The sequence below is a fragment of the Corythoichthys intestinalis genome, chromosome 19 (genome assembly GCF_030265065.1).
Source record: "Corythoichthys intestinalis isolate RoL2023-P3 chromosome 19, ASM3026506v1, whole genome shotgun sequence".
Lineage (NCBI taxonomy): Eukaryota > Metazoa > Chordata > Actinopteri > Syngnathiformes > Syngnathidae > Corythoichthys > Corythoichthys intestinalis.
The window spans coordinates 17,806,397-17,832,200 of NC_080413.1; the positions used below are offsets into that span (position 1 = coordinate 17,806,397).

At 38.9% G+C, this 25,804-nt stretch overlaps 2 protein-coding genes across 12 annotated transcripts in view; one reads left to right on the plus strand and one right to left on the minus strand.

Annotated features, from left to right (window-relative positions):
- LOC130907443 (MAM domain-containing glycosylphosphatidylinositol anchor protein 2-like) overlaps positions 1-25,804 on the plus strand; it is a 459,232-nt gene that overhangs the window by 182,543 nt on the left and 250,885 nt on the right. The window lies entirely within an intron of this gene.
- On the minus strand, positions 12,759-21,666 carry LOC130907445 (low choriolytic enzyme-like). Of its 4 annotated transcripts, none has more exons than XM_057822551.1 (10): positions 21,597-21,647; positions 19,163-19,226; positions 18,966-19,070; positions 17,707-17,725; positions 17,543-17,602; positions 17,302-17,448; positions 17,111-17,228; positions 13,731-13,909; positions 13,546-13,627; positions 12,759-12,953 (listed from the first exon to the last, which is right to left on the minus strand). In XM_057822551.1, the coding sequence occupies exons 3-10, from the start codon at positions 19,035-19,037 to the stop codon at positions 12,812-12,814; spliced, it is 819 nt and encodes a 272-aa protein (XP_057678534.1). In that variant the 5' UTR covers positions 19,038-19,070; positions 19,163-19,226; positions 21,597-21,647; the 3' UTR covers positions 12,759-12,811. The 4 variants fall into 4 exon arrangements, with proteins under 4 accessions (XP_057678534.1, XP_057678535.1, XP_057678532.1 ...); XM_057822552.1 differs by having other exon boundaries at positions 19,163-19,217; positions 21,602-21,636; XM_057822549.1 differs by having other exon boundaries at positions 19,163-19,206; positions 21,602-21,630.

Genomic DNA, 25,804 nt, shown 5'->3' on the forward strand with positions numbered 1-25,804 from the left:
ATAACTCCAGTGCACTGCCTGACGATCAAAGAGCAGGGAGAGGGAGGGAGGGAGAGTGAGACTGCGTGATCGGCTTGGGACAGCTCATCTGCACTTATATTTTTTTTAATTGAAAAGAAAATATGCGATGGACTGAGGGCGCGAAGTTTGAAGCGAACTAGCGAGGGATCACTGTATATATATATATAGGAGAGTTAATTAGCTTAATTTGCCTAACAAAAGTCTGCTAGCTTAAATTCTACGATTGCTAACATATTTATATTTCTCATAGCAAATCGCTCACACCTAACTCCACAAACTGTAGCTCCAAACTCAATTACAAATGAATACACACCCGAGCGCAGCTAAACTTTATCCATGTCAGACCTGAGTCTGCTCCTCAGTCATACAAGGTGACAGTCCAGCCAGACCTACCGCTGCCACCAGAGGGCAATGTATCCTCCATCATAAAACAAAATACAATACTTTTGGATAGTTATTTTGAGATTTAGGGGTACTTAAAAGGTTTAATTCTGACATACAGTACGTGGAAATTCAGTTTACGTCGCCAGCGTAACTCGGGGATGACCTGTAATGAAAATGCCTTTATCAAACAATGTAAAAAAATAAGTGTAAAGGGAAACTTTACATAAAATATGTTTATAAAAACATTTTTTTCAATTATTGCCAGTCCATAATTTGTTTCCTTATTAATCTTAAAATGTATTTTTCTTTTTGAACCTGTCAAAATTACAGAAAAAGAACAAATTTATTCCACCCATAGTGCATTATAACAGTGTACACAGTACAAAAGCAAGTACAGTAAAATAAATGAGTACATAATAATGGTTTGAAATATGGATTAGGGAGCATTATCCCATTTTAGATGCATTCAAGAAAATTCATATTTACCCTCTCCCTCACAAAAAAGTACACAATAAAACTATGAAATCATGTATTTGCTTGTAATCTGGAGTTTAAATAATCCAAAATATTTGAATGAATATAAAACTGAACTTCTCATCTTTTTTTTTTTTTTTAAATGCATGAATTCTGTATATATAAATATCTAGAAAACATTAAAACAATATTGCGCACAAATTTTCCTATTTATAAAATACAAAACCTTTGCTCCAGAAATCAATTGAAAATATCTTTGAATAGAAAATTCAATTTCTCCAGCTTGAAAAATCAAGCATGTTCATAATTTAATATTGACCATGTTACCGATATAATAGAAAATAAGCCTGAAAAAGTACATTAGGCTGTCATATAGTAATTACATCATGAAATAGGACACAAGCTCAAACTAGTTGTCGTATATAAGGCTGCAGAGAGAAGCATAATTGCTTATAAAGAGTTATTGGACGCCTCTTCTTGTGCTAAATCCCTTCTCGGTACACTTTTTAATGCAAACGCCACGTGGGGGAAATAAAATCCCATTCACAGGTTTAAGTGAAGATAACAAAAGGCTTCAGTTGCTGGAATTAGAACATTCAACCGAGTCATTTTCATCTTTTTAAAAGGCGTAAAAACGCTCGCTTGAGACGTCGTCTTGTCGCACTACGGGGACCCGGAACAAAAGGCACTAAATGACTGTAACATTGGGGAACGGCCAACTCAATTGAGATCGGCGAAGCCTCATATTGGCTTCGGCTGAACTTTTGAAAGCATTTGGAATGAAGACTGTGGATGAACGAGGAAGGATGTATGGAGGAGGGGAATTTGGGTACTAAAAGTCTACTATGTCCATTTTTTAGCCATTCAGGCAACAGAATTTACATGTCCTTGTGGACATTTTTGGTAATCTGTCATTCTAGTTATGCTATGCAGTATCTGATACTTTGCAGTATGCAGTGGTATGAAAAAGTATATCTGAACCATTGGAATTTCTCATATTTCTGCATAAAATCACCATAAAATGTGATCTGATTTTTGTCAAAATCAGACAGATGAAAAAACATTGTCTGCTTTAACTAAAACCACCCAAACATTTACAGGTTTTCATATATTAATGAGGATTGTATGCAAACAATGACAGGAGAGAGAGAAATAAGTAAGTGAACCATCACATTTAATATTTTGTGGCCCCCCTTTGGCAGCAATGACTTCAACCAGACGCTAAAGATCAGTCTGGCACATCGGTCAAAACTAATCTTGCCCATTCTTCTCTACAAAACTGATGTAGTTCAGTCAGATTCCTGGGATGTCTGGCATGAATCGCTGTCTTTAGGTCATGTCACAGCATCCCAATGAAGTTCAAGTCTGGACTTTGACTTGGCCTCTCCAGAACGTGTATTTTGTTCTTCTGAAACCATTTTGAAGTTGATTTACTTCTGTATTTTGGATCATTGTCTTGTTGCAGCATCCATCCTCTTTTTAGCTTCAACTGTCTGACAGACGGCCTCAGGTTTTCCTGCAAAACATCCTGATAAACTTTTGAATTCATTCTTCCATTAATGATTGCAAGTTGTCCAGGCCCTGAGGTAGCAAAACAGCCCAAAATCATGATGCTCCCCCTACCGTGCTTCACGGTGGGGATGAAGTTTTGATGTTGGTGAACTGTTCCATTTTTCCTCCACACATGGCGTTGTGTGTTACTCCCAAACAATTCAACTTTCATCAGTCCACAAAATATTTTGCCATAACTTCTGTGGAGTGTCCAAGTGCCTTTTTACGAACATTAACCGAGCAACAATGTTTTTTTTAGACAGCAGTGGCTTCTTCTGTGGAGTCCTCCCATGAACACCATTCTTGGCCATAGTTTTTCACATAGCTGATGTGTGCACAGAGATATTGGACTGTGCCAGTGATTTCTGTAAGTCTTTAGCAGACACTCTGGGGTTCTTTTTACTTCTCTGAGTACTCTTGGCGTCATCTTTGATGGACGGCCACTCTTTGGGAGAGAAGCATGAGTGCCAAACTCTTTCCATTTGTACACAACTTCTCTGACTGTCGATTGATGAACATCCAGACTTTTAGAGATGTTTTTGTATCCTTTCTCAGCTTTATACAAATAAACAATCCTTCATCGCAGGTCTTTAGACAGCTCTTTTGGCCGAGCCATGATGCACATTGGACAATGCTTCTCATCAAGACAATTCTTACCAGGTGTGTGCTTTATAGTGGGCAGGGCAGCTTTAAACCACTAATCAGTGATTGGGCACACACCTGACTGAAATTATTTGGTAAAAATGATCTCAATTTCTCTTTGTCTCCTTAGACAGAGGGTTCACTTATTTTTCTTCCTTCTGTCATTGTTTGCATGCTATCCTTATTAAAATATGAAACCCTATAAATGTTTGGGTGGTTTTAGTTAAAGCACTGTTTTTACATCTGTGTGATTTTGACAAAGATCAGATCACATTTGATGGTGGTTTTATGGAGAAATGTGAGAAAATCCGAAAGGTTCAGATACTTTTTCATACCACTGTAGAATGACTTTCATTCATTCTGTAGTTAAGTGTCATAAATTGTATCTTCTGGGGCTGCTCTACAACAAGCATACATCAAGAATTCCACCAAGTAGTTCAGGAAGGAAAATGTGTACGAAAAAAAAATTGTCATAACTGCTTTGTGGCAATGAGGTAGTGTCTTTTCAATGCCCAATATCAAGACATTCCAGGGGTCAGAAAGCCTTGTCTAGGGGTTGTTTTTCTGTAACAGGCACCTGTCGTCAGACTTTGAGATGACCAGTTCCAGAAGCTTGGGAGGAATATGTATATTTGACAAATAAATATCAAGACAATCAAGGCATTCTGAAATGAAAATGTGCTTCCTAGGATGGTATTCCCAAGTTATTTAGCAAGGAAAGAGGAAGTTTTGATACTTCAACATCCGATAAGAGCTAAATATTAAGAGGTGGTGTTAAATATTTCAAAAACAAGAAAAGCGTAAATATTTCACACCCACTCAGATGGATACGAAAGGCAACAAAGAGGGCGTACGTCAAGAGTCTCCAGAATTTATAGTTTGTGTTTAAGCCTCCACGGCCCGCTACGTATCGCTGTCACAGCAGTGTGTACATTCAGACTGTAGATCACAAGACGGACAAATTAGCTCTGTCGGAATCTTTGCCTGAATCTTCGCAAGATCCTTTCACGCCTGCCTTCTCTGGCGACGGTGGAGGATTTCAAAGAGTAGAAGAAAAACAAGGGTGGGGGGGGGGGGGTGGGATGTAGCTGGATGACAAGTAAAGCTACGTTCTCAGCAGGGTTAGCATGAGGTTTAGGGTTTATGTCCCGAAACGTTGTCAGCAGCAGCTCTTCACGAGAGATGCTCCCCCGCACTTTTTCTTGCGACTCTACAAATCCCAAACTTAATTACAACAAGCCTGAGCCATGGAAATGAACTCATTTAGGAAGACATTGCTACGTATCTGCCTTCCAGTGCTTTTTTATTTTGGGGCGTCTAATTAAATCCATTTCTTTGTCGCCGTTTGCAAACGTTTCCTTGTATCTTTTTTTTTTTTTTTTAACTGTAACTGTCTTAAGCTGATCACTTCTTTTTAAGTTAAAATGGGGAATCAGCCGAGAAATGTATTCCCAAAATGGCTAAGAGAGGAGAACTTAAGTCATGAACTCATTAAGGCAGTTTTGAGCACGTTCAAGTGCTACCTTTATGCATCCTGAAAAAGATGTCTTGAATCTGTGAAGGGTCTAATGTTGGTACCGTATTGGCCCGAATATAAGACGGTGTTTTTTGCACTGAAATAGCACTGAAAAAGAGGGGGTCGTCTTATTTTCACGGTCTAGACATTATACCCATTCCCGACACTAGATGGCGCCAGATATCATTGAAGCGATGTTCTGTCATGACATATCTCAGCTACTCTCCCCATTCACGACGCTAGATGGCGCCAGATATCATTGAAGCAATGTTCTGTCATGACAGCTCTCAGCTATTCTACTGGACTGTCTCAGGAAATTAGAATATTGTGTATTCTAATTTCCTGAGACAGTCCTGTATATATACACAGGACTGTCTCAAAAAATTAGAATATTGTGTATTCTAATTTCCTGAGACAGTCCAGTATTTAGTTTAACCAGTTTGCATTATTTTATTGCAATGATTTTCCTTATTCAGATTTGTTTCAAAACTACATATAGTTAGACTTCACTTTGATAGTTAATGCAGTTATTGCAATTTTGTTGTTTTATCACAATAGATTGGCTTCTGGTATTTGAAATGTAAATAAACCATTCATTTACGAATGTGATTGCACTTTTTTACATATTTAAATGTTCAGATATTAAGATTTAAATGAGGCAAAATAACATGCTTTTTTTCTCAAATACATTGTTATACATTGTCATTTGGTTTGGATGTACTGTAATTATTTTCTGTATGAAAATTAATTTGGTGTTCAAAAACAAACTTGAGTCTTGAAAAAGAGTCGTCTTATAATCAGGGCCGTCTTATATTCGGGCCAATACGGTATTTTTTCCAATTCTAATTGTTTTGGAACATAGTGGATAAGAAAATCAATGGAGAATGAAATCTTGTGCTTGTTCACTATTTTACCTGTTTGGATGTAGCAATCTATTCTGGTAGACACTAGGCTACGTTCATATCACAGGTCTTAACGCACAAATCCGATTTATCTTTTTTTTTTTTTTTTTCTTTCGGCGCGCCCGTTCAGACTTGCTTTTTCCATTAAGCCCCTAAATCAGAGGTCACGGAACCGCGGACCTCGGTCCGGTTCCGGACCCCCAAGCCGTCTGGACCGGATCTCAAGCTGTCCGGACTAATACACGTTGCAACAACAAAAATCTTTTTTTCCCTGTGGGTTTGCAGAGCGGAGGGAGGCAAAAAACAAAAACCTTAGGGGTGACGCGCGAGAGCCAGCCAATGGGAGTGAAGCATTTGAAAGTTATTTTTAGAACAGCAAGTCTCACACTCGCTTTCCAGACTCTGCGGAGTGACAGCCAAAAACTGAGCCAAATGAAGCTGGAGGATGAGGCGAAAAGGTACGGCAAATGGCGTGCTCAAAACTATGCAAGATTGATGCAGAAAACGGTGTTTAAGGAGTAGGAGTAGACCAACACATTTTTGTTCATTTTACCTGGCGGCAGCACAAGACCACTAAGCCTCATCGGCTACATCGGCGAAATGTCCTACATTAGTCGAATTTGACACCAAAAGTACTACCGTGCGCTAAACTTGTTTTGTTTGTATGCATACAGGCAGAACGTACTAAAAATGCCTTAAGAAAATACTTTGCAGTTATACCAAATAAGGACGGTTTAAATACGCTATGTGACTAATGTGGTCAACTGCTTCAAAGCTAAAACAAAAAAACACAATGGTTAAAAGTATGAGAAGGTAATACATGCAAAAAGTATTTTTGAGGCAATGAAAAGGTTTTAAAAAACTAAATAAAAACAAAAATAGTGAGTACTCGCGGCTTCTGACCGATGTGCGCATGCGTGCGGATGCTTGCGCAAGCGCGCTGAGCGTTGTGTAGACATTTCGCCGCGTAGTAAGGAATGGCCGAACAACGGTAGCGCTTGTAAAAAGCAGCAATTTGAGAAGGCACTATGAGACGAAGCACGCAGCTTTTTCGCAAAGTTTCCCTATGAACTTTGCCATCCGTTCTCGAAAAATAGCGGAATCTCAATATGATTGCTGTATTATCTATTACTAATTAATTATTATTAAATATTATTTAATACTTACAATATATTTTTTATATTTTATTTACATTTTTGAATGCTGTAATTATCAGCATGGCCACATAAAGATACATTTGTATTTTTTGGAAAAAAGCATTAAAAATATTTCCGGACCCGAGATTGTTGTAATTTTTTAAATTTCCGACCCAGACGATTTTTAATTCATGACCCCTGCCCTAAATGTAGTACGCATGCGCTCGAACTAGCAGTCCAACACACACTGAGAAACTTACACGCATGTGCAGAAGCATCAAAACAAATGACAGCAAGAGTGACTAAACGTTCTTTTTTGCCTGGACAAGTCCTCGTTTCACATCCTCTCCGTATTGTCTGGCTGGGTTTTATGAATTCATTAAAATGTCAGGTTTTTATGATTTTTCACGAGACCGATTTGAAGAGAATCTCTCCGGTCGCTGAGGGGCTGCGCCTGCCTGCGTTGATGTGGCTCCTATTAGTAGGGAGGGAAGGAGTACCGTAATTTCCCGAATATAACGCGCACTTTTTTTCCCCAAAATCAACTTGTAAAATCATGGTGCGCATTATAAAAGGGTATATGGATGGAGACAGAAATATATATATATTACATATATATTAGAGGTGTCAAATAATTAAAATTTTTAATCGAGTTAATTACAGTTTAAAAATTAATCGTAATTAATCGCAATTCAAACCATCTATAAAATATGCCATATTTTTCTGTAAATTATTGTTGAAATGGAAAGATGAGACAAGATGGATATATACATTCAACATATGGTACATAAGTACTGTATTTGTTTATTATAACAATAAATCAACAAGATGGCATTAACATTAACATTCTCTTAAAGCGATCTATGGATAGAAAGACTTGTAGTTCTTAAAAGATAAATGTTAGTACAAGTTATAGAAATTTTATATTAAAACCCCTCTTAATGTTTTCGTTTCAATAAAATTTGTATAAACTTTTCCAAACAAAAAACCTAGTAGCCGGCCATTTTTGATGCCGATAATTATTTACACAATGCTCATGGGTGCTGAAGCCTATAAAATCAATCGCACCCAAGCGCCAGCAGAGGGCGACAAAACTCCGAAAAACACAACAAGTACACGTCTCACTGTGCTGTCATTTTAATGTTTGAGCGGGGCATGTGCGTTAATTGCGTCAAATATTTTAACATGATGAATTTAAAAAAATTAAGAGCCCATTAACGCGATAATTTTGACAGCCCTAATATATATATATATATATATATACAAACCTGTTTTTTTTTTTTTTTTTTGTATTGACAAAGCCACTTTGTGTTGAAGAAACATATGCGGCGACCCGTTGCCGACCATTACGGTACGTGACGTCACCATTTTGTTTCTGTAATACTTCACTCTAATCGGCCGAATGATTCCGTCTGTGTTAAATTCTGCTTTTTTCACTCTTCATAAAGCACAGAATTTAGTTTCTTGAACTCATTTGAGTCAATGTTTATTGCAGCTCCGCAACTCGGACCATAACAAACGTAAGCACACAGACTTCCTGTGTCCGTCAACTATATCTGTCCCTCGGGAAACTCAAATCCAAATAACAATAGTTCCTATTGTTACTGTCGTGTCGACAGCGATGAGCGCTCACGGATTTCCGACTTACCTTTTCACTTTCATTTTATCGTATCAATCCATGGAAGAAACATTTATTCATCATGATGAAACGAGCAAGTTATACAGCAGCCTTTAAAAGAAAAGTCACATCTGTTTTGTTTTCTCCTAGATCCTGGTAAGTTGGAGAAGTTGTCAAATCATATTATTACCGTAAATATTTTCAGTTTATGGTAATGTTTTGAACTACCAATGTGCTATGCCTGTGCTGTGTTTCGCCAGTCAGGAAAATGACATTTGTGTATCTGTACACAGGCTCTGTTTTCATGTATTCTTCTATTTATTGGCGCTAAAATTAGGGTGCGCGTTATAAACGAGTACAATAATTTTCCCTAGATTTTACAAGTAAATTTGGGGTGCGCATTATACATGGGTGCGCCTTGTATTCGGGAAATTATAGTAGTTCTTGTTTATGTTGGCAGTTTACTGTAGTAGTATAATGGGGCATCTACTGGGTTGAGGGTTTGGCAAAAGACAGTTACAGACTACAATAAGGAGTAGTTCTAAGATACGTGGCTCCATACACCTTTTTGTAAGTTTCTCCTGTTTATGTCGATCATGCGTCTTCTGTTTTCTATTGGGTTACACAGAGATGCAGTATATTAGTCTTAGTCTTAGTATATTGGTATTAGTCTTGTAATTGTTCTGCGTTCGTGTATTTAGTTGATTGTTATTATTATATTCTAACTAGCTTTGTTTCTTATGATTCAGGGTTTATTTGTTTATGGAATTTTATTATCATCATCGGTATCATTGACAATCATTGACAATTACAAAATGTGATATGATTTGCCCGAAGAAACCGAAGAAGACGACAAAGGCGGACAAGATGAAGCATATGCTTATCAGTTTCCCGTCCCCCATACAACGAAAGACGCACATTCAGGCATGGAACATACATACAGTCTACAAAACTGTAGAATAACACAGTCAACAATCTGGGTTTAGTGACTAAGCGTCCAGTCAAGCAGCTCGATTAATTTTAGGGAGTCGAGCTTGCTTGCCCTGAGCGCTTATTGGTTAAGATAAGCGAGTGCTTCAGAGTGCGTCTGTATGCGGCGAAGGCTCGATTCCGTCATCTATGTTAATAGGAAATTCAAAATCGACACAGAGGAGTATTTCTTCACAATTAGTGTGTGTTGAAATTCGACACTTTGCACAGAATACTGCTGCCTGTGACATATTCCCAGAGCATCTGCCCAGTTACGTTTTTTACAATAAATACGTATGTAATGGCAGCTGTTGACATCTGTCGGAGCTTTGTACTGGTGTGACCTGTAAAATCCCGTTAGGTGTCGCATAGTTCAGCTGCTGACAATTGTTAACTTTTATAGCAAAGTTTGATTTTGCCTCGGCTCCTGGTACTCGCTAATTGGGCAAGCTATCAGTGAGGTAAGCCGCGCCGTGGGAAATGTAGTTTTGAACAGCTCCCAAAGCTAACATGAAAATTATCACCAGTTACTTTGCCAAGTAACTACCCTAATTTTTGACTATAAGCCGCTACTTTTTTCTCACTTTGAATCCTGCGGCTTATAGTCCAGTGCGGCTTATTCGTTGATTTATTTGGGTTAATAGATAGGACTTTATTTGACAGCGGCGTCATAAGACTGCCATAATTAGGACATGACACTAACATGAGGATTAATGAATGCCTATGACAGATGTCATTAAGTGTCATCTGGCAAATTATATCACCAACTCCATTTATGTCAATCCTGGATCTTTTATATCCTTTCAAAGTGAGATAATTTGACATCTGTCATAAACATTCATTAATGCTCATGGCAGTGTCATGTCATAATAATGATGGTTTTATATAAGTCTTATAGCACCACTGTCAAATAAAGTAGCTAACTAGCAATTAATGAAACAACTGGAACAGTAACTGAAGAAATAATTACCACAGAACATGAATTTTAATATTTACATATGCAGAGCTGCAATGCATGCTTGGAGGCATGTTGGACGACAACAATGTTGACAGCAGGTGGCGGCAGAGGTTGACTGTCTCCCCAAGTGGTCAATGATGGCAAAATGATGCTTCTTGAATTAAGCAAGCTTTGGAGCCAGTGGTTCATTTTGTTTTTTGACAGACTTATGATGCCGCTGTCAAATAAAGTGTTACCGGTTAATATCTTTTGGTGTAAAGATCCCATTCTACATTGAGCACAGCTGTGGCTTATAGTCCAGCGCGGCTTATCTATGAACAAATGCCTTTTTCATGTCAAATTTGGTGGGTGGCGGCTTATAGTCACGTGCGCCTTATAGTCCAGAAATTACGGTACTTCTACATTCAGGTAACGGAGTTACTAATGCAATTACTTTTTGGGACAAGTAATTTGTCATTGTAATTAATTACTTTTTAAAAGTAAGATTAACAACACTGCCCATTATATATTCAAAGTTTATATATGGATTGATAGAACGCATGCACACACTGTGCGTGCACGACGCACACACATACGGGCAGTTTGCCCCGATTGTCAGCCATGTAAGCAATCTTTAAATACTGCTCATTTGGGGCATAGAAAGAAAACCGAGCATTCTCAGGCTTATGCTTTTCCCCCTCCTCACTTTTTTTGACTGCTTTCAAGCCCGCCTCTTCCCTAAAAACCGAGTTCAAGCTAGGCGCTAAAGCTAATGCACATCTCTATCGCAGCCGTAGCGCCCTATCTCTTTCGCTCTTTTTTGATGTAATTGCTGCATAAATTGTTTTGGATACTTGACAGTTCAGAACGTAGTGGCGCAGATCAAATTTTAACCACATACGAAAGTGACCTAGATCGGATTTGAAATGGTCCTCTTTTATGTAACCTGTTTTGTTCAGACTGTCAAGTTAATGCCTAACTCGAGTCGGAAAAACACGAACAAATCGAATTTGTGCAGTATGACCTGTGGTATGCACCAAGACTAAATTAGAAGTTAATTCCTCTTGAGTAAAAATGCAGACAGTATTTTGTGAAGCCAACGTTATATTACAGACAGAGGTTGCGCTAGACTTTTTCGTTGTCTGTCATTTTGACTGACAGGGTCATAAAAATCCGGTCATAATCTATTTTTACCCATCACTTAAATTTTTAAAATGATAATAATGACATATTCAATAGCAGCGTTGGTCAAAAGCGGTGCGTTACTTACTCAACTCTGAATAAATTGAAGAAACTACCAGCCATGTTGTGTCTATTCTCTGCTCTGTTGATTTGTCATCCAAGACTCGGGGTGTGTTCAGGTTTGAGAATAGCGCATGTACTTCTGACTCCAAGCTGTTTGTCCCTGCTCATTCAATTAGGCTACGTTCATACTACAGGTCTTAATGCACAAATCCGATTTTTTTTGTCGTATCCGTGTTTTTTGGCGTGCCCGTTCAAACTGCCTTTGTCCATTGAGACCATTCAAGTAGTACGCATGTGCTCACAGTCCGACACGCGCCGGTGCGCAGAAGCATCAAAACAAATGACAAGTCATCCGTCATTCCAGGGATATCATATTTTGCTTTTCAAAAGGAGGAGACAAATAACAGACATAAATAATCCCCATTTAGGCTTATATTCACAGTTTATATGGATCGATAGCATGCACGCACTGTCCGTGCATGTCACACACACATACGGGCAGTTTTCCCCGACTCTCCAAGACGGGCTGCAGCCAGACCCCTCTCCCGACTCTCGGCCGTGTAGGAAATGTCGAAATATAGCTCACATAGAGCAGAGAGAAAACCGATCATTCTCATGCTTATCCTCAACCCATTTTTATTTTTTTATGACTGTTGTCAAGCCCGGCCCTTCCCCAAAAGCAGTGTTCACTGAAAAAAATGTGGCCCAGATCGGATTTGAACCACATACAAAAATGACCCAGATCGGATTTGAAATGGTCCACTTCTATGCGACTTGTCCCGTTCAGACCGTCAAGTTAATGCCTGACTCGAGTCGGAAAAACACGAAAAAATTGGATTCGTGCATTAAGACCTGTAGAATGAACGTAGCCTTAGACAATGCTCTCCAAAGCTTCCTAACGTTTCCGTGTTTGCTACACTTGAATGCTAGTTCGGACATTTTTCCGAGTAAGGCCAACGACGTCATGCATCAAGAGAGACAATAGCTAATTAATATGCTCACTCGCCATCCTGTGGTCTGGGGTGTGAATTGCAACCTGTCAAAATGACGGATGGACTTCAGTTTTTTCCGTCACCGTTTTTAAAAAAACGGTCAACGACGGAAAATATTCGGTTAACGCGACCCCTGATTACAGAACCAATTTTACGGCTTTCTATGGCAACCAGTTCGGGGTGTACCCTGCTGTCTGCCCGTAGTTAGCTGGGATAGACTCCTGCACCTCCGCAACCCTCGTGAGGAAAAGCAGCATGGAAAATGAATGAATGAATGAAGTAGTCAATTGAATAATTCACATCGACATCCCCCTGACCCAGGAGGTATTTTTCCTCATTTTTGCTTGCCCAATAAAATAGACGGACTGGTATTTGGGATGCATTGGTTTTACTGAAAGTGTCACTTGACATGTCACATTGTGGCCTACATTTCGTCATGGAAGCACTTGTAGAGGCGATTGATCCGGATAATATCCAGATCAGAGAGGTGTCTCCGCTGGCCGATCTCCACTGAGCTGTCAGGGATGGGTGTTATGGTGACGGCCCCATTAATTCCAAAGGCGGTTCTACAGGATTACAGAAAAAAAAAAACGTGTAAAAACACCAATACTTGACTGCACTCACACTTGTACTGAAACACCACTGATCACAGACATATCCTTAAACTTATTTGGAACAGAGTGTTTGATAGTGGCCTTGGAAAATAACCAGCTGATGCATCACCAGGAAACCAGGCCAAGGCTGTTATGGTAGATTTCCATTATTTCTTTCCTGTAGAAAACATTCTAGGGCTGCTTTGCTTAATCATGCATGGTGTGACATGAATTTGTGCACTATATAACCCAAAGTTTCAAGAGTGTCCAGGAATTTTTGGATAATAGAGGCATGGCTGCTTTTTAGAAAGCTCTCAATTTTTTTTTTTTTTTTTTATTGAGTTCTGGGCCGCTGTGGCACAAGGTGTCTTTTACTGGCGCAGGGTAGGATGAAATCTCAAGACTACTTCTTGGCTTCCTTCTGAGAATTTATTCAGTGTCGAATGACATGAATCTGAGCAGGCTATCATAAATTATCAATGAATTCTGAGGCAAAAGTTGATTATTCTGGCTGTGTACTAGTTTTTTTTTTTTTTTTTTCAAAATTTAAGATTAAACATCTTACCTTCCAGAGTGCATTAGGGAGGAATAGTCATAAGGTGTGTTGAGATTATTGGTGTCCTGCTTTATGAAATTTTGTCTTCCATCTGAGGGCAGAAAAAATTCATTACCGGTACTTGACAGTAGATCTCAGCAACGGTTCTACTTGATACAATCGGAACTTGCGTGATCCAGTAGAAAGGGACTCACACTTCTCGATGTTATCCCAGTGGATGAGGATGTGTTGGTCACGGTTGCTGCGCGTATGCTCGTGATAGAACCCCAGGGAATGTAACACCTCGTGCTGGATAATACCTTTCTGGACGCAGCCAAAGCGCTGCAGTGACACTACCTGCTTGTACCCCATGCGGCCCATTTGTGAGGAACACCTGTATGGATGGACGCATGTTGAAGAGGACAGAAACACAAGATTTTTCCCTTACTCTGCTTTTTTTATCTTTTTAAAATTCAAAGAATTTTATTCTTAGTGCAAGTAGCACCCTTTTTAAGGCTGCTGTACACTGTTTAAAAAAATCTAAAATTTACGGTAAAATACTGGCAGCTGTGGTTGCCAGGAGTTCACCGTTAAATATACGGTGACAATGGAGAAGATACCACAGTACACAAAAAAAATAGTCCGTATAATTGATGGCAAAATACCAGCAGTTCTGATAGAGTGCACTGTAAAAAATACGGTGCCAATGTAAAAATCAGGACGATAATGGAATAAATTCCGTAAAATTTACGGAAAAACTCCTTCAACTGTAGCTGCCGGCAGTGTTAAAGGCTACGGCTACACTAATGTGTCTCTTATCCGTGCAAGAACTTACACAGATAAGTTAGCTGGCTAATATTACCCGCCACTTAATATAGGCTAGTGTGTCCATACAACAATCGGATACTATGAAAGTGACATCATGCCATTACCATTTTTAGTGTGGCATGACAACATTGTACACAATGGAGGTGGAAGATCAAGACGTGGCATTCCTCTTTTCTTTTCCACAGTCTATCATCTAGAGCAGGGGTTATGAATTAAAAATCCTCTGGGTCCGAAATTAAAAAATTACAACAATCTCGGGTCCGGAAATATTTTCAATGCTTCTTTTTTTACAAAAAATACAAACGTATCTTTACGTGGCCGTGCTGATAATTACAACATTCAAAAATGTATATAAAATATAAAAAATAAATTTATAGTAATTCATAAATATTTAATCATAATTAGTAATAAATAATAAAGCGATCATATTGAGCCCTTAATTCCGCTATTTTTTGAGAACGGATGGCAGAGTTCATATGGAAACTTTGCGAAAAAGCTGCATGCTTCGTCTCATAGTGCCTTTTCAAATTGCTGCTTTTTACAAGCGCTACCGTTGTTCGGCCATTCCTTACTACGCGGCGAAACGTCTACACAATGCTCAGCGCGCATGTGCAAGCATCCCAACGCACACGCACATCGGTCAGAAGCGGCGAGTACTCACTATTTTTGTTTTTAGTTTTTTAGAACCTTTTCATTGCCTCAAAAATACTTTTTGCATGTATTACCTTCTCATACTTTTAACCATTGTGTTTTTATGTGTTAGCTTTGAACCAGTTGACCACATTAGTCACGTAGCGTATTTAAACCGTCCTTATTTGGTATAACTGTATTCAAGTATTTTCTTAAGGCATTTATAGTACGTTCTGCCTGTATGCATCCAAACAAAACAAGTTTAGCGCACACAGTAGTGCTTTGAGGGTCAAATTCGATGTAGCAGATTTTGGCAGAACACGGTCTCTGAACAGATGAGGCATGTGCTGCCGCCAGGTAAAATGAACAAAAATGTGTTGTCTACTCCTCCTTAAACACTGTTTTCTGCATCAACCTTGCGTCATTTTGAGCACGCCATTTGCCGTACCTTTTCGCCTTTTCTCCAACTTCATTCGGCTCAGTTTTTGGCTGTTACTCCGCTGAGTCTGGAAAGCGAGTATAAGACATGCTGTTCTAAAAATAACTTTCAAATGCTTCACTCCCATTGGCTGGCTCACGCGCATCACCGCTAAGGTTTTTGTTTGTTGCCAAGCTCCGCTCTGTAAACCCGCAGAAAAAAATGATTTTTGTTGTTGCAACGTGTATTAGTCGGGACAGCTTGAGATCCGGTCCAGACAGCTTGGGGGTCCGGAACCGGACCGAGGTCCGCGGTTCCGTGACCTCTGATCTCGAGTGTAGAACAAATGTCAAGAACCTATGTCTTCGCAAGTCATTTCTGACTCTTTTGACGAGTGCATCTGCCTCTCCACCAAACGGTAATTTTAAATGTGGTACCGGCCCGCTCGCTCGTCTTGAACGAGCTGTGATGAGCTGATAATACATTCACATATTTTTCTTAAACCTTCAAACGTACGTCGCAATAATATGCTTCAATGCAGTGCCCATTTGTGGTCCTCCCATCGTGGATTACGCGGATATGAGCGTTTTATTACAGAGCTCGTCACCCGCGTTAAGTCTCCGATCAGCCAGCTGCGGGGCTGGCCCTTCCCAACTCAATGACGACCGAACATGAATATATAAAAATTCCGTCGAGGAAAATTAATATCTGGAGAAAATTATCTGTCCGAGTGTAGATGTTACCAAAGTCATTACGGTAATGGGAAAAAATTAGATTTTTTTTCCAGTACCGTAATGAATTTTACATTTACACTGCGGATTTTACGGTAAACTACTGGTAACCACAGCCGCCAGTACATTTACACTGTGAAATTTACGATAAACTATCGTTAACCACAGCTGACGGTAGTTTAGCATAATTTTTTTTTTTTTTTTTTGCCATTACCATAATGACTTTAGCCTTGCAGCCTCAGTTAAAGTAATTTTCCCATAAATTCTACGGAATGTATTTATATTATCTTTTTTTTTTTTTTTACATTTTTTACAGTGCATGCTACCAGAACTGCTGGTATTTTACCGTAAGTTATACAGACTTTTTTTTTTTTTTTTTTTTTGGTGTAGCGTAAATTATAGTTTTTTTTTGGGTTTTTTTGCCATTACCATAATGAGTTTAGCCTTGCAGCGACAGTTAAAGTAATTTTCGAATAAATTACACGGAATTTATTTATATGATCATATTTTTTTTTACATTTTTTACAGTGTATGCTACCAGAACTTCTGGTATTTTACCGTAAGTTATACACTTTTTTTTTTTTTTTTGGTGTACCGTAAATTATAGGGTTTTTTTTTTTTGCCGTTACCATAATGACTTTAGCCTTGCAGCCACAGTTAAAGTAATTTTTGCATAAATTATATGGAATTTATTTATATTATCGTATATTTTTTACATTTTTACAGTGTATGCTACCAGAAGGGCTGGTATTTTACCGTAAGTTATACAGACTTTTTTTTTTTTTTTTTTTTTTTAGGTGTACCGTGATATCTTGTACATTATCACCGTATATTTAACAGTGGACTACTGGCAACCACAGCTGCTAGTATTTTACCGTAAATTTTAGTTTTTTGTTCTAACAGTGTAAACAAAGCCAAGACTATCATGCAGTAATGAAAAACTCATCCCTTCGCAAGGCAGACTCATTGACAAAACATTTAGGCTCACCCGGATTTTGACTCAAAGCTGATGTAGGACTTCTGTGTTGTGCGAGTGGGGAAGCGGATGCAGGTTCTGGTCTGAATTTCTCGCAAGGCATGTACAATCCTTACCTTCTCCTCATTGGCTACAAATAAAATTCCCTTTGTTAATGATGTCAACAATACAGAATGAATGTAGTCGTTCAACAAACGACGTACTGTATTCGTCCGCGATGTTGATAGGAACTTCAACTTTGCCAGTGAAAGACTTTGGCCAGAAACAACTGTGTTCATTGTTCATGCATTTCATGGCGGCCCTTCCTCTTAGAATCACAATGTCCCCCTCCAACAGGTATTCAGAAGATCCTGAAAGGAAAAAAGACAGAGAAAGGAGAAAATGGAAGCCAAAAAAAAGATCAATCTGTTTTCAAATTTTCCACTTTTTCCTTTGAATCCTCACCAGAATTTATCCTCAAAATTGTTTCTGTGATGCTTTCCTCATCCGGACCCACCAAGTCCTCTGATGCGAAAGCAGATGACATTCAGTGGCAGCAACACACACTCACGCTTTGACACCTATTGATTTTGATCGCTAGGATGGTTACACACCGACGGCTCACATACCGTTATCGACAGCCTGGTGCTGTAATGAGAATGAAAGAAATGATACACTTAGGACGAGATGGAAATTTGGCTACCAACCACAGTGGAACGATCGCTAGAGCGGACTTGATCAAAGTTACTTTTTCCTTATCACGCCCAAATCAATAGAGAATGTCTACCCTTTTTTTCAAAATAAGCTATTTTACGTGCACTTTCTCAGATCAGGTCAAGTGACAAAGTGTTGAGTTAATTATTGAGGGTTGATTGAATATTTGCTTGATTAATTAAATATTTGCTTGTGCTCATATACTGGACTGTCTCAGGAAATTAGAATACACAATATTCTAATTTTTTGAGACAGTCCTGTGTATATATACAGGACTGTCTCAGGAAATTAGAATACACAATATTCTAATTTCCTGAGACAGTCAGGAAATTAGAATATTGTACCTGAATACCTAATAGATACATAATACATATTGCCATATTTTTCTTATTTGATATAACCAGTAAATGATTATTGCTTGCTATACTAGGTATAATGTTTAAGTGTTACAAAGTGTTACAAAGGGTCGGGGTGACAACTGCCTTGCTTCATGGCCGCAACATTGCGTAACTAGACCTTCTAGGACATCTTCAGCATCTTACGTCTGGACTTTCGTCTAGACTTTCGAGGACAATAGACTTTTGAGGACAATCTTCCAGTCGAGGACATCTTCCATGGCCGCAGCGTTGCATAACTGAAGTGTCTAGGTCATTCGGACCACTATACCTAAGTGCCCTTGCTTACACACGTGTATTTAGTTAGTTCCACCTACATGTTCACACATAGCCAACCAAAATCACATGGGTGTCTCCAGCTTGCTTTCCCCCTCCCTTTAGGGTGGCACCCTTTCTGTGTCAGGACAAACCCCTAATAAAAGAGAGAGCAAGGTTTTTTGTTTTTTTTTAAGATCAATTTTGGTGACTGTACAGCATAATCTAGCATTTCTCTGTCTAGTCCCTCTTTGCTCTCCTTGGCCAAGAAAACTGAGTGTCTTCTCTCCTTATTTTTGAGTAATTTTACGAATGTCTACCTAAGGATCTATTTTTGAACTTGACATTAAGCCATCTTGGTTTTCTTAGAAATTGTTTCATCAACAGATCTACATATCTGTCGATATCTTAACCAAGGCACTAACTCAAGGTCTGACTTTAGAGAAAAGTGTCACAGCTGGGCCCACCGTTCTAAATGAACTGTGCCACTTGGTAGAAATCATTTGCGGAGTTCAGGTACTCACCCAGCTAGGTCGTGCATAGCAGAGGGCGACGAGCTGCAGCAAAAGAAGGAATATGATGGCTCTCAGATCCATTGTCTTCACGACTGTTTCCGGCAAAAGCTGATGCTGGTGATCAGTAATAAGCAGGTTAATATACAGGCGATCGAGGTGTGTCCCCATTTGTACATTTGTCGGGGATCCCTAAACACACGCCTTACCCAAAAATTGACATCCTGGGATAACCTTATCTGTCCACGGGCGGCTGTCAAATTGCTGGGTGTCACATTTTGGATGTCAAAGAGGCCGTTCGAAAATCAATGTGACAAAGGCGCTGTATTTTTCCTGTCTGCTTTAATACCATTAATAATCTACGAGGCTTTCCTGAGATGTGCCTGGCAAGTCAAATCTCTTCCGCATTTTAATGAATGGCAATAATAAATAGAATCAAGAAATAAAGTAGCCTTTCAATAAAATAGAAAAATATCCTGTCAGATTTTACAGTCGTAATTTATGTCATCATTGAAAAATGCAGTGATGCTGCATATCTGATTGGTCCATTAGCAGTGGACAGTTTTACTGTCGTGGCTTTTATACTTTTTTTTTGTTTGTTTGTTTTTTGCCGCTATTAAGAGCGAGGGCCACAGAAATATCAAAGCAGACTACAGTTTTTTGGGGGGGAACTATTTACTAAAGATGCACCGATACCGATACTAGTATCGGCAGGGGGCGCCGATCCGGCCCAAAATGGTGGTATCGGTATCGGCGAGTACCAACAAAGACGGCGCCGATACCATTTACCGGTCCATTATTATAACATTTGACCGCAGCCTTTTTTTTTCTCCTGGCGCTCACTACACTTTGTCTCTGTGTTGTGTGATGACACGTGAACACCAAACAGCTATCGTTATTGGCCTGCTCCAGACCAATGAGAACGGGCCAATAGCCACTTCTTACCAATGACATGGCCGACATGGCCGACATGGCGGCGGTCGGGAAATATTTCAAAATAGAAATCCCGTCAATTAAAATCAATGGCTGCGTGCAAGATTTGCGGGCTGAAAGTTTCGAGATGTGGAGTTAAATCGGCCAGTTTCAATACCTCGAACCTGATAAAACACGTGAAGACGAAACGTGAACGAACACAACGAGTTTGAGCCTGCAAGAGCAGGACTGCTTGCTATCCGGAGGAAGGGCGCTGGACAGGTGCAACAATCTCTGGTCAGTTCACTACGTCTACTTTACTTTTATTGTCTTTTACTGAAAGAAATGCTGCAGTAATTTGGGAACTGTTTCCAAAGTAGGGTTGCCACCTTTCAGAAATAGAAATAAGGGACCCACCCCCTCCCGAAAAAACGAGGCTAATAGAGAGACGGGATGCTGTGGTCAATTATTATTACTTATAATTGTGAGCGTCTGCAAATGCGGAAACAAGGTTGGACCTCGAAGCGGACAACAAGCGGGGGATAAGTACAAGGGTTAAATGATTGCAAACAAAAAATCACACGCGATCGCGGGATAGTAGAAATAACAAAAGGAGTCCGTGACAGCAGGTCGACGGAGCTCAATACTACAAACTCGAAGATTTAATAACTAAGACGATAGTCAGCGAGCCAAAAAGCCAAAATAAAAACACTCAAATACCTGCACAGGGTAGAGGTTACAAACGAGTGCAGCACACTAACAGAAAAAACCCAATGCAGGGGCGTAACAAGCAAATGTAGCGAGACTATAGTGCGAGATGTCAAATGGCGATCAGCAAAGCAAATATCTCTGCAGCCTTCTCTGAGCTCACCCGTGCTTAAATGCTGTGTTGATGAGCCCGCATTGGATTCAGGTGCGACGTCAGGAACGCCCCCACTAATAGCCCAGCAACAAAACACAATCTAACCAGCAACAGAATGTGATAATAATTTCATGAACGTTGCACTGTTTGGCCTTTGAGAGGTTTAAAAAAAGTTTATTATTATGAACTTTTTTTTACTTTCTTACTGTTGGGCTAGTATTATACTTTGTACTAGTCTTTTTCCTATTTTGCAAAGGTAAGCAACAGCCTGACAAAGCCTTGATAGCAATGATTTCACATCCAATTATGTAGCTCTTTGGGAAAAAAAAAAAAAAAAAAGAAAACATTTATATATATATATATATATATATATATATGAATATATATATATATATGAATATATATATATATATAATCGGGGTGGTATCGGTATCGGCCGATACTGCACAGCCAGGTATCGGTATCGGGGCCAAAAAATGGTATCGGTGCAACACTACTATTTACTGTAGGATAAAAAATATAAAAGGTCCTAAACTGGATTAAAAGTAATATTAAACAAGCTATATGCATCACTTTAAACTTCAGTTGAATAAATGGGGATTACATACAATCAGAATGTCAAACAACATCTTAGATCCAAGACAAATACAGTAGTGCATTCTAATTTTTCAATATGTTTCAAAACATGGTTGACAAAATTGGAAATCATTAAGTATAGACTTCATAATGATATTGTGATGAACGGCAAGCCGTTTGGGTGGATCTCAATCACAGACTCAGAGAACAGAAATAGCAAATAAGTTTGTATTTAAGAAAAAGTAAAAAAAAGGAAGCATGCCAAACAGTACGTGAATTTAGGAAAGTAGGATACTACCGGCGAAGATGAGGGCACACATAGCGGTAAGCAAGTCAATCGTCTGACAAAGCGAAGACGCATGCGCGTCCTTAAATACAGACAGTGTATTCCTTAATGCATCATAAAGAATTGAGAATACATGCATCATAAAGAACTGAGAAAACAAAAAGCATCATAAAGAATTGAGAATACATGCATCATAAAGAACTGAGAAAACAAGAAGTGACTGAAAATCAACAGCAAATGACCTGACATGCCACAAAATAAAACTCACTATTTTCCATTGACCGCCATAGATGTCCAATCCATTTGAAGAGGGATGGCAAACGGATTGGACGTCTACTTGTAAACTCATTCCAATTCACCGCAGACGGATGAAAAAAAGCTTGTTTTTCTGTTTATTAGTTGTTATGTAGAAAATTCTAGAATGATTTCCTGACCAATGTATCGATAATTGTTGTATCGCCTATTGTGAGATCATCGTCATCGTGACCCTTGTATCGCAAAGTATTGTGAGGTACCCAGAGGTTAACATCCCTAGTAGCAACATAACTATTTCTGCCCCGTAGCTATACTTAAGACTCCAGCCATGTCTACACGTATCATCCACACGCACATGCACATCTAAACGAGGTTTCTTAAAGGGTATTATAATACTTTTGGGCTGTGAGATATCAATAGAACCGTTATGTGGCAAGATAACAAATATTAATAAAGTTAAAAAAAAAAAAAATCACGTTCATGAGCAATTATCGAAAATAGATCGAAAATTACAAACATTTCCGAAAGTATTCCGGAAACAGCCGAATGGGGCGGAGACGTCATAACAAGGAAACAAAAGATCGAGGCAGGTGCCATCGTTGTTTAACGATGAGAGAGTTGCGTTCGTGTTTTATCAAAAAATCGCTAAAATGGTTCAAACCTGTCATGCTATGTGGTGTAAAAATAGCCATTTGTCGCAATGTAGTACCCATGAGGTTCCGAACGCGAGAAAAAGAGCTGGACTACGCAGACAGTGAGTGAAGTTCGTCCGTGCTAAGAGGGCTAATTTTGCAGACCCAGTCTCTGGCACGGTTTTGTGTGATGCACATCTTACACCTGAAAGCTATTCGAACTATGGACAAATGAAATCAGGTTTTGCTAAGAAATTGCTGCTCAAAGCAGATGCGGTGCCCACCATAGTGACCATACACGCGCAGCCACCTAAATGTCCCGAGATATCAAGAAAGAGGACAATGACTGGCTCTGATGAGACCACCCCACCACCCCAGGCTAACCAAAGGAGCGGAGCAGCCAAGCTCGAAATGGCCAGCGTAAGTACTCTTTTATAATAAAAACCTAGGGCTGTCAAAATTATCGCGTTAACGGGTGGTAATTTTTTAATTAAAAAAAATAATGTTTTCAATTAAAAAAAATTAAGTCACGTTAAAATATTTGATGCAATTAACGCACATGCCCCGCTCAGACAGATTTAAATGACAGTGCAGTGAGATGTCCACATGTTAATTGTGTTTTATGGAGTTTTGCCGCCCTCTGCTGGCGCTTGGGTGCGACTGATTTTATAGGCTTCAGCACCCATGAGCATTGCGTAAGTAATAATTGACATCAACAGTGGGGGGCTACTAGTTTATTTTTTGATTGAAATTTTTAGAAATTTTATTAAAACGAAAACATTAAGAGGGGTTATAATATAAAATTTCTATAACTTGTACTAACATTTATCTTTTAAGAACTACAAGTCTTTCTATCCATGGATCGCTTTAACAGAATGTTAATAATGTTAATGCCATCTTGTTGATTTATTGTTATAATAAACAAATACAGTCCCTATGTACCATATGTTGAATGTATATATCCATCTTGACTTATCTTTCCATTCCAACAATAATTTACAGAAAAATATGGCATATTTTATAGATGGTTTGAATTGCGATTAATTGTGATTAATTAATTTTTAAGCTGTAATTAACTCGATTAAAAATTGTAATCGTTTGACAGCCCTATAAAAAACATATCACGCATTGGATATAGGACTGGACACATGTCATTATCGCTCGTAAAATATATACAACAAATCCTCTAATCCCATTCATATTTGTGTCTGTTGGCAGAGCGAAAACCTATGATAGCACAATAAATGATAATTATTCTATACATTACTTTATTATGCGGTCACGGTGTATCAGCTTCACAAAAAGAAATGCAAAACAAACCATTCGGTGTTTCCCACATGATCTGTTGCCGGTGTTTCATCAGTGTGATTGCTCCCCTCAATGATCGTTTCATTAGGGTGCATTGGCTTTCGTTTGGGCTCAAATTGATTACCCAAAACACCAAAGAAAGGTTCATAACTCGCCTCGTCACCATTAGAAGAACGTTCGTTACGTTGGATTCGTTGCTGCAACTAGAAACAAAATTGTCCAGATCATCCCCGCCATTCAGTACTAACCACTGAGCCGGTTGTTTCCTTGTTGTGACGTCATGCACACAATATGTTAGATTTCTGGGATCTCGGGCGCCGGTCTTTGTAGCTTGACAATCGATCCATATTTCTATCATTTTCTTGGTGTTGCGATGTGTGTAATTACACGAAGTGGCATGATATGAATCCAAAAGGCATGCGTTTATGGATAAATGATGGAATATTAGCATTTCCCCAGGTGTTGTAATACCCTTCAAAAAACACCTTATCCTCATCCTTACCCTTATCATGCGGCATTACAGCCAACTACTGGGTTTAGGGTTTGGCAAGAGATCAGACAGTTACAGACTACATTAAGGAGTAGTTCTAAGAAGACGTGGCTCCAGACACCTTTCTGTAACTTTCTCCTGTTAATGTGTGTCTTTTGTCATGTGTGTCATGTGTCTTTTGTTGTATGAATATAAGACTGCCCTGATTGTAAGACCACCCCCTCTTTTTCAAGACTCAAGTTTGAAAAAACTCTTTTTGAACACCACATTTTTATACAGAAAATAATTACAGTACACCCGAAACAAATGATTATGATAATATATTTGAGAGAAAAAGCATGCTATTTTGCCTCATTTCAAATCTTAATATCTGAACATTTAAATATTTAAAGTGCAATCACATTCGTAAATGAATGGCTTCTGGTTTTTGAAATGTAAATAAACCGATCTATTGTGATAAAACAACAAAATTGCAATTACTGCATTAACCATCAAAGTGAAGTCTAACTGTAACTGTAGTCTTGAAACAAATCTGAATAAGGAAAAACATTGCAATAAAATAATGCAAACGGGTTAAACTAAAAAGAGTAGCTGAGATATGTCATGACAGAACATCGCTTCAATGATATCTGGCGCCATCTAGCGTCGTGAATGGGGAGAGTAGCTGAGATCTATCATGACAGAACATCGCTTCAATGATATCTAGTGTCGTGAATGGGTATACTGTCTAGACCGCGAATATAAGACGACCCCCTTTTTTTCAGTGTTATTTCAATGCAAAAATCACCGTCTTATATTCAGGCCAATATGGTATATTGGGTTATGTGCACATAGAGATGCAGTATATTGTATTAGTCTTGTAATTGTTCTGCGTTCGTGTATTTGGTTGATTGTTAGTATTATATTCTAAGTGGTGGTGTTTCTTACGCCTCAGGGTTCCGTCATCTATGTTAATAATAGGAAATTCAAAATTGACACGGAGGAGTATTTCTTCACAATTAGTGTGTTTTGAAATTGACACTTTGCACAGAATACTGCAGTACTGCTGCCTGTGACGTGTTCCCAGTGTGTCTGCCCAGTTAATTTTTATTACGATAAATATGTATGTAATGGCAACTGTTGACTTCTGCCGGAGCTTTGTACTGGAATGATCTGTAAAATCCCGTTTGGTGTCGCATAGTTGCACTGCTGACGATTGTAAACTTTTAAGGCAAAGTTTGATTTTTCCTTTGCTCCCGGTACTTGGTAATTGGGCAGCTATTAGTGAGGTAAGCCGCGCTAGGCATTGTGGGAAATGTAGTTTTGAACAGCTGCGTTTGGAAACATGCTGGCTGAATAGTTTGTCAGTTTATTTCGTTTATCGTCTGCGTGCAATCTAGAATACTGAATGAGAATAACAATTGAGTGGGGAATAACAATTTGTCAACATCAATTGTGATAGTAGTTTATGAAAATGTTTATTTGGCACATAGGCTACTGTGTGTGTGTGTGTGTGTGTATTGACTGGGTCTGCATTATATTATTATTTTT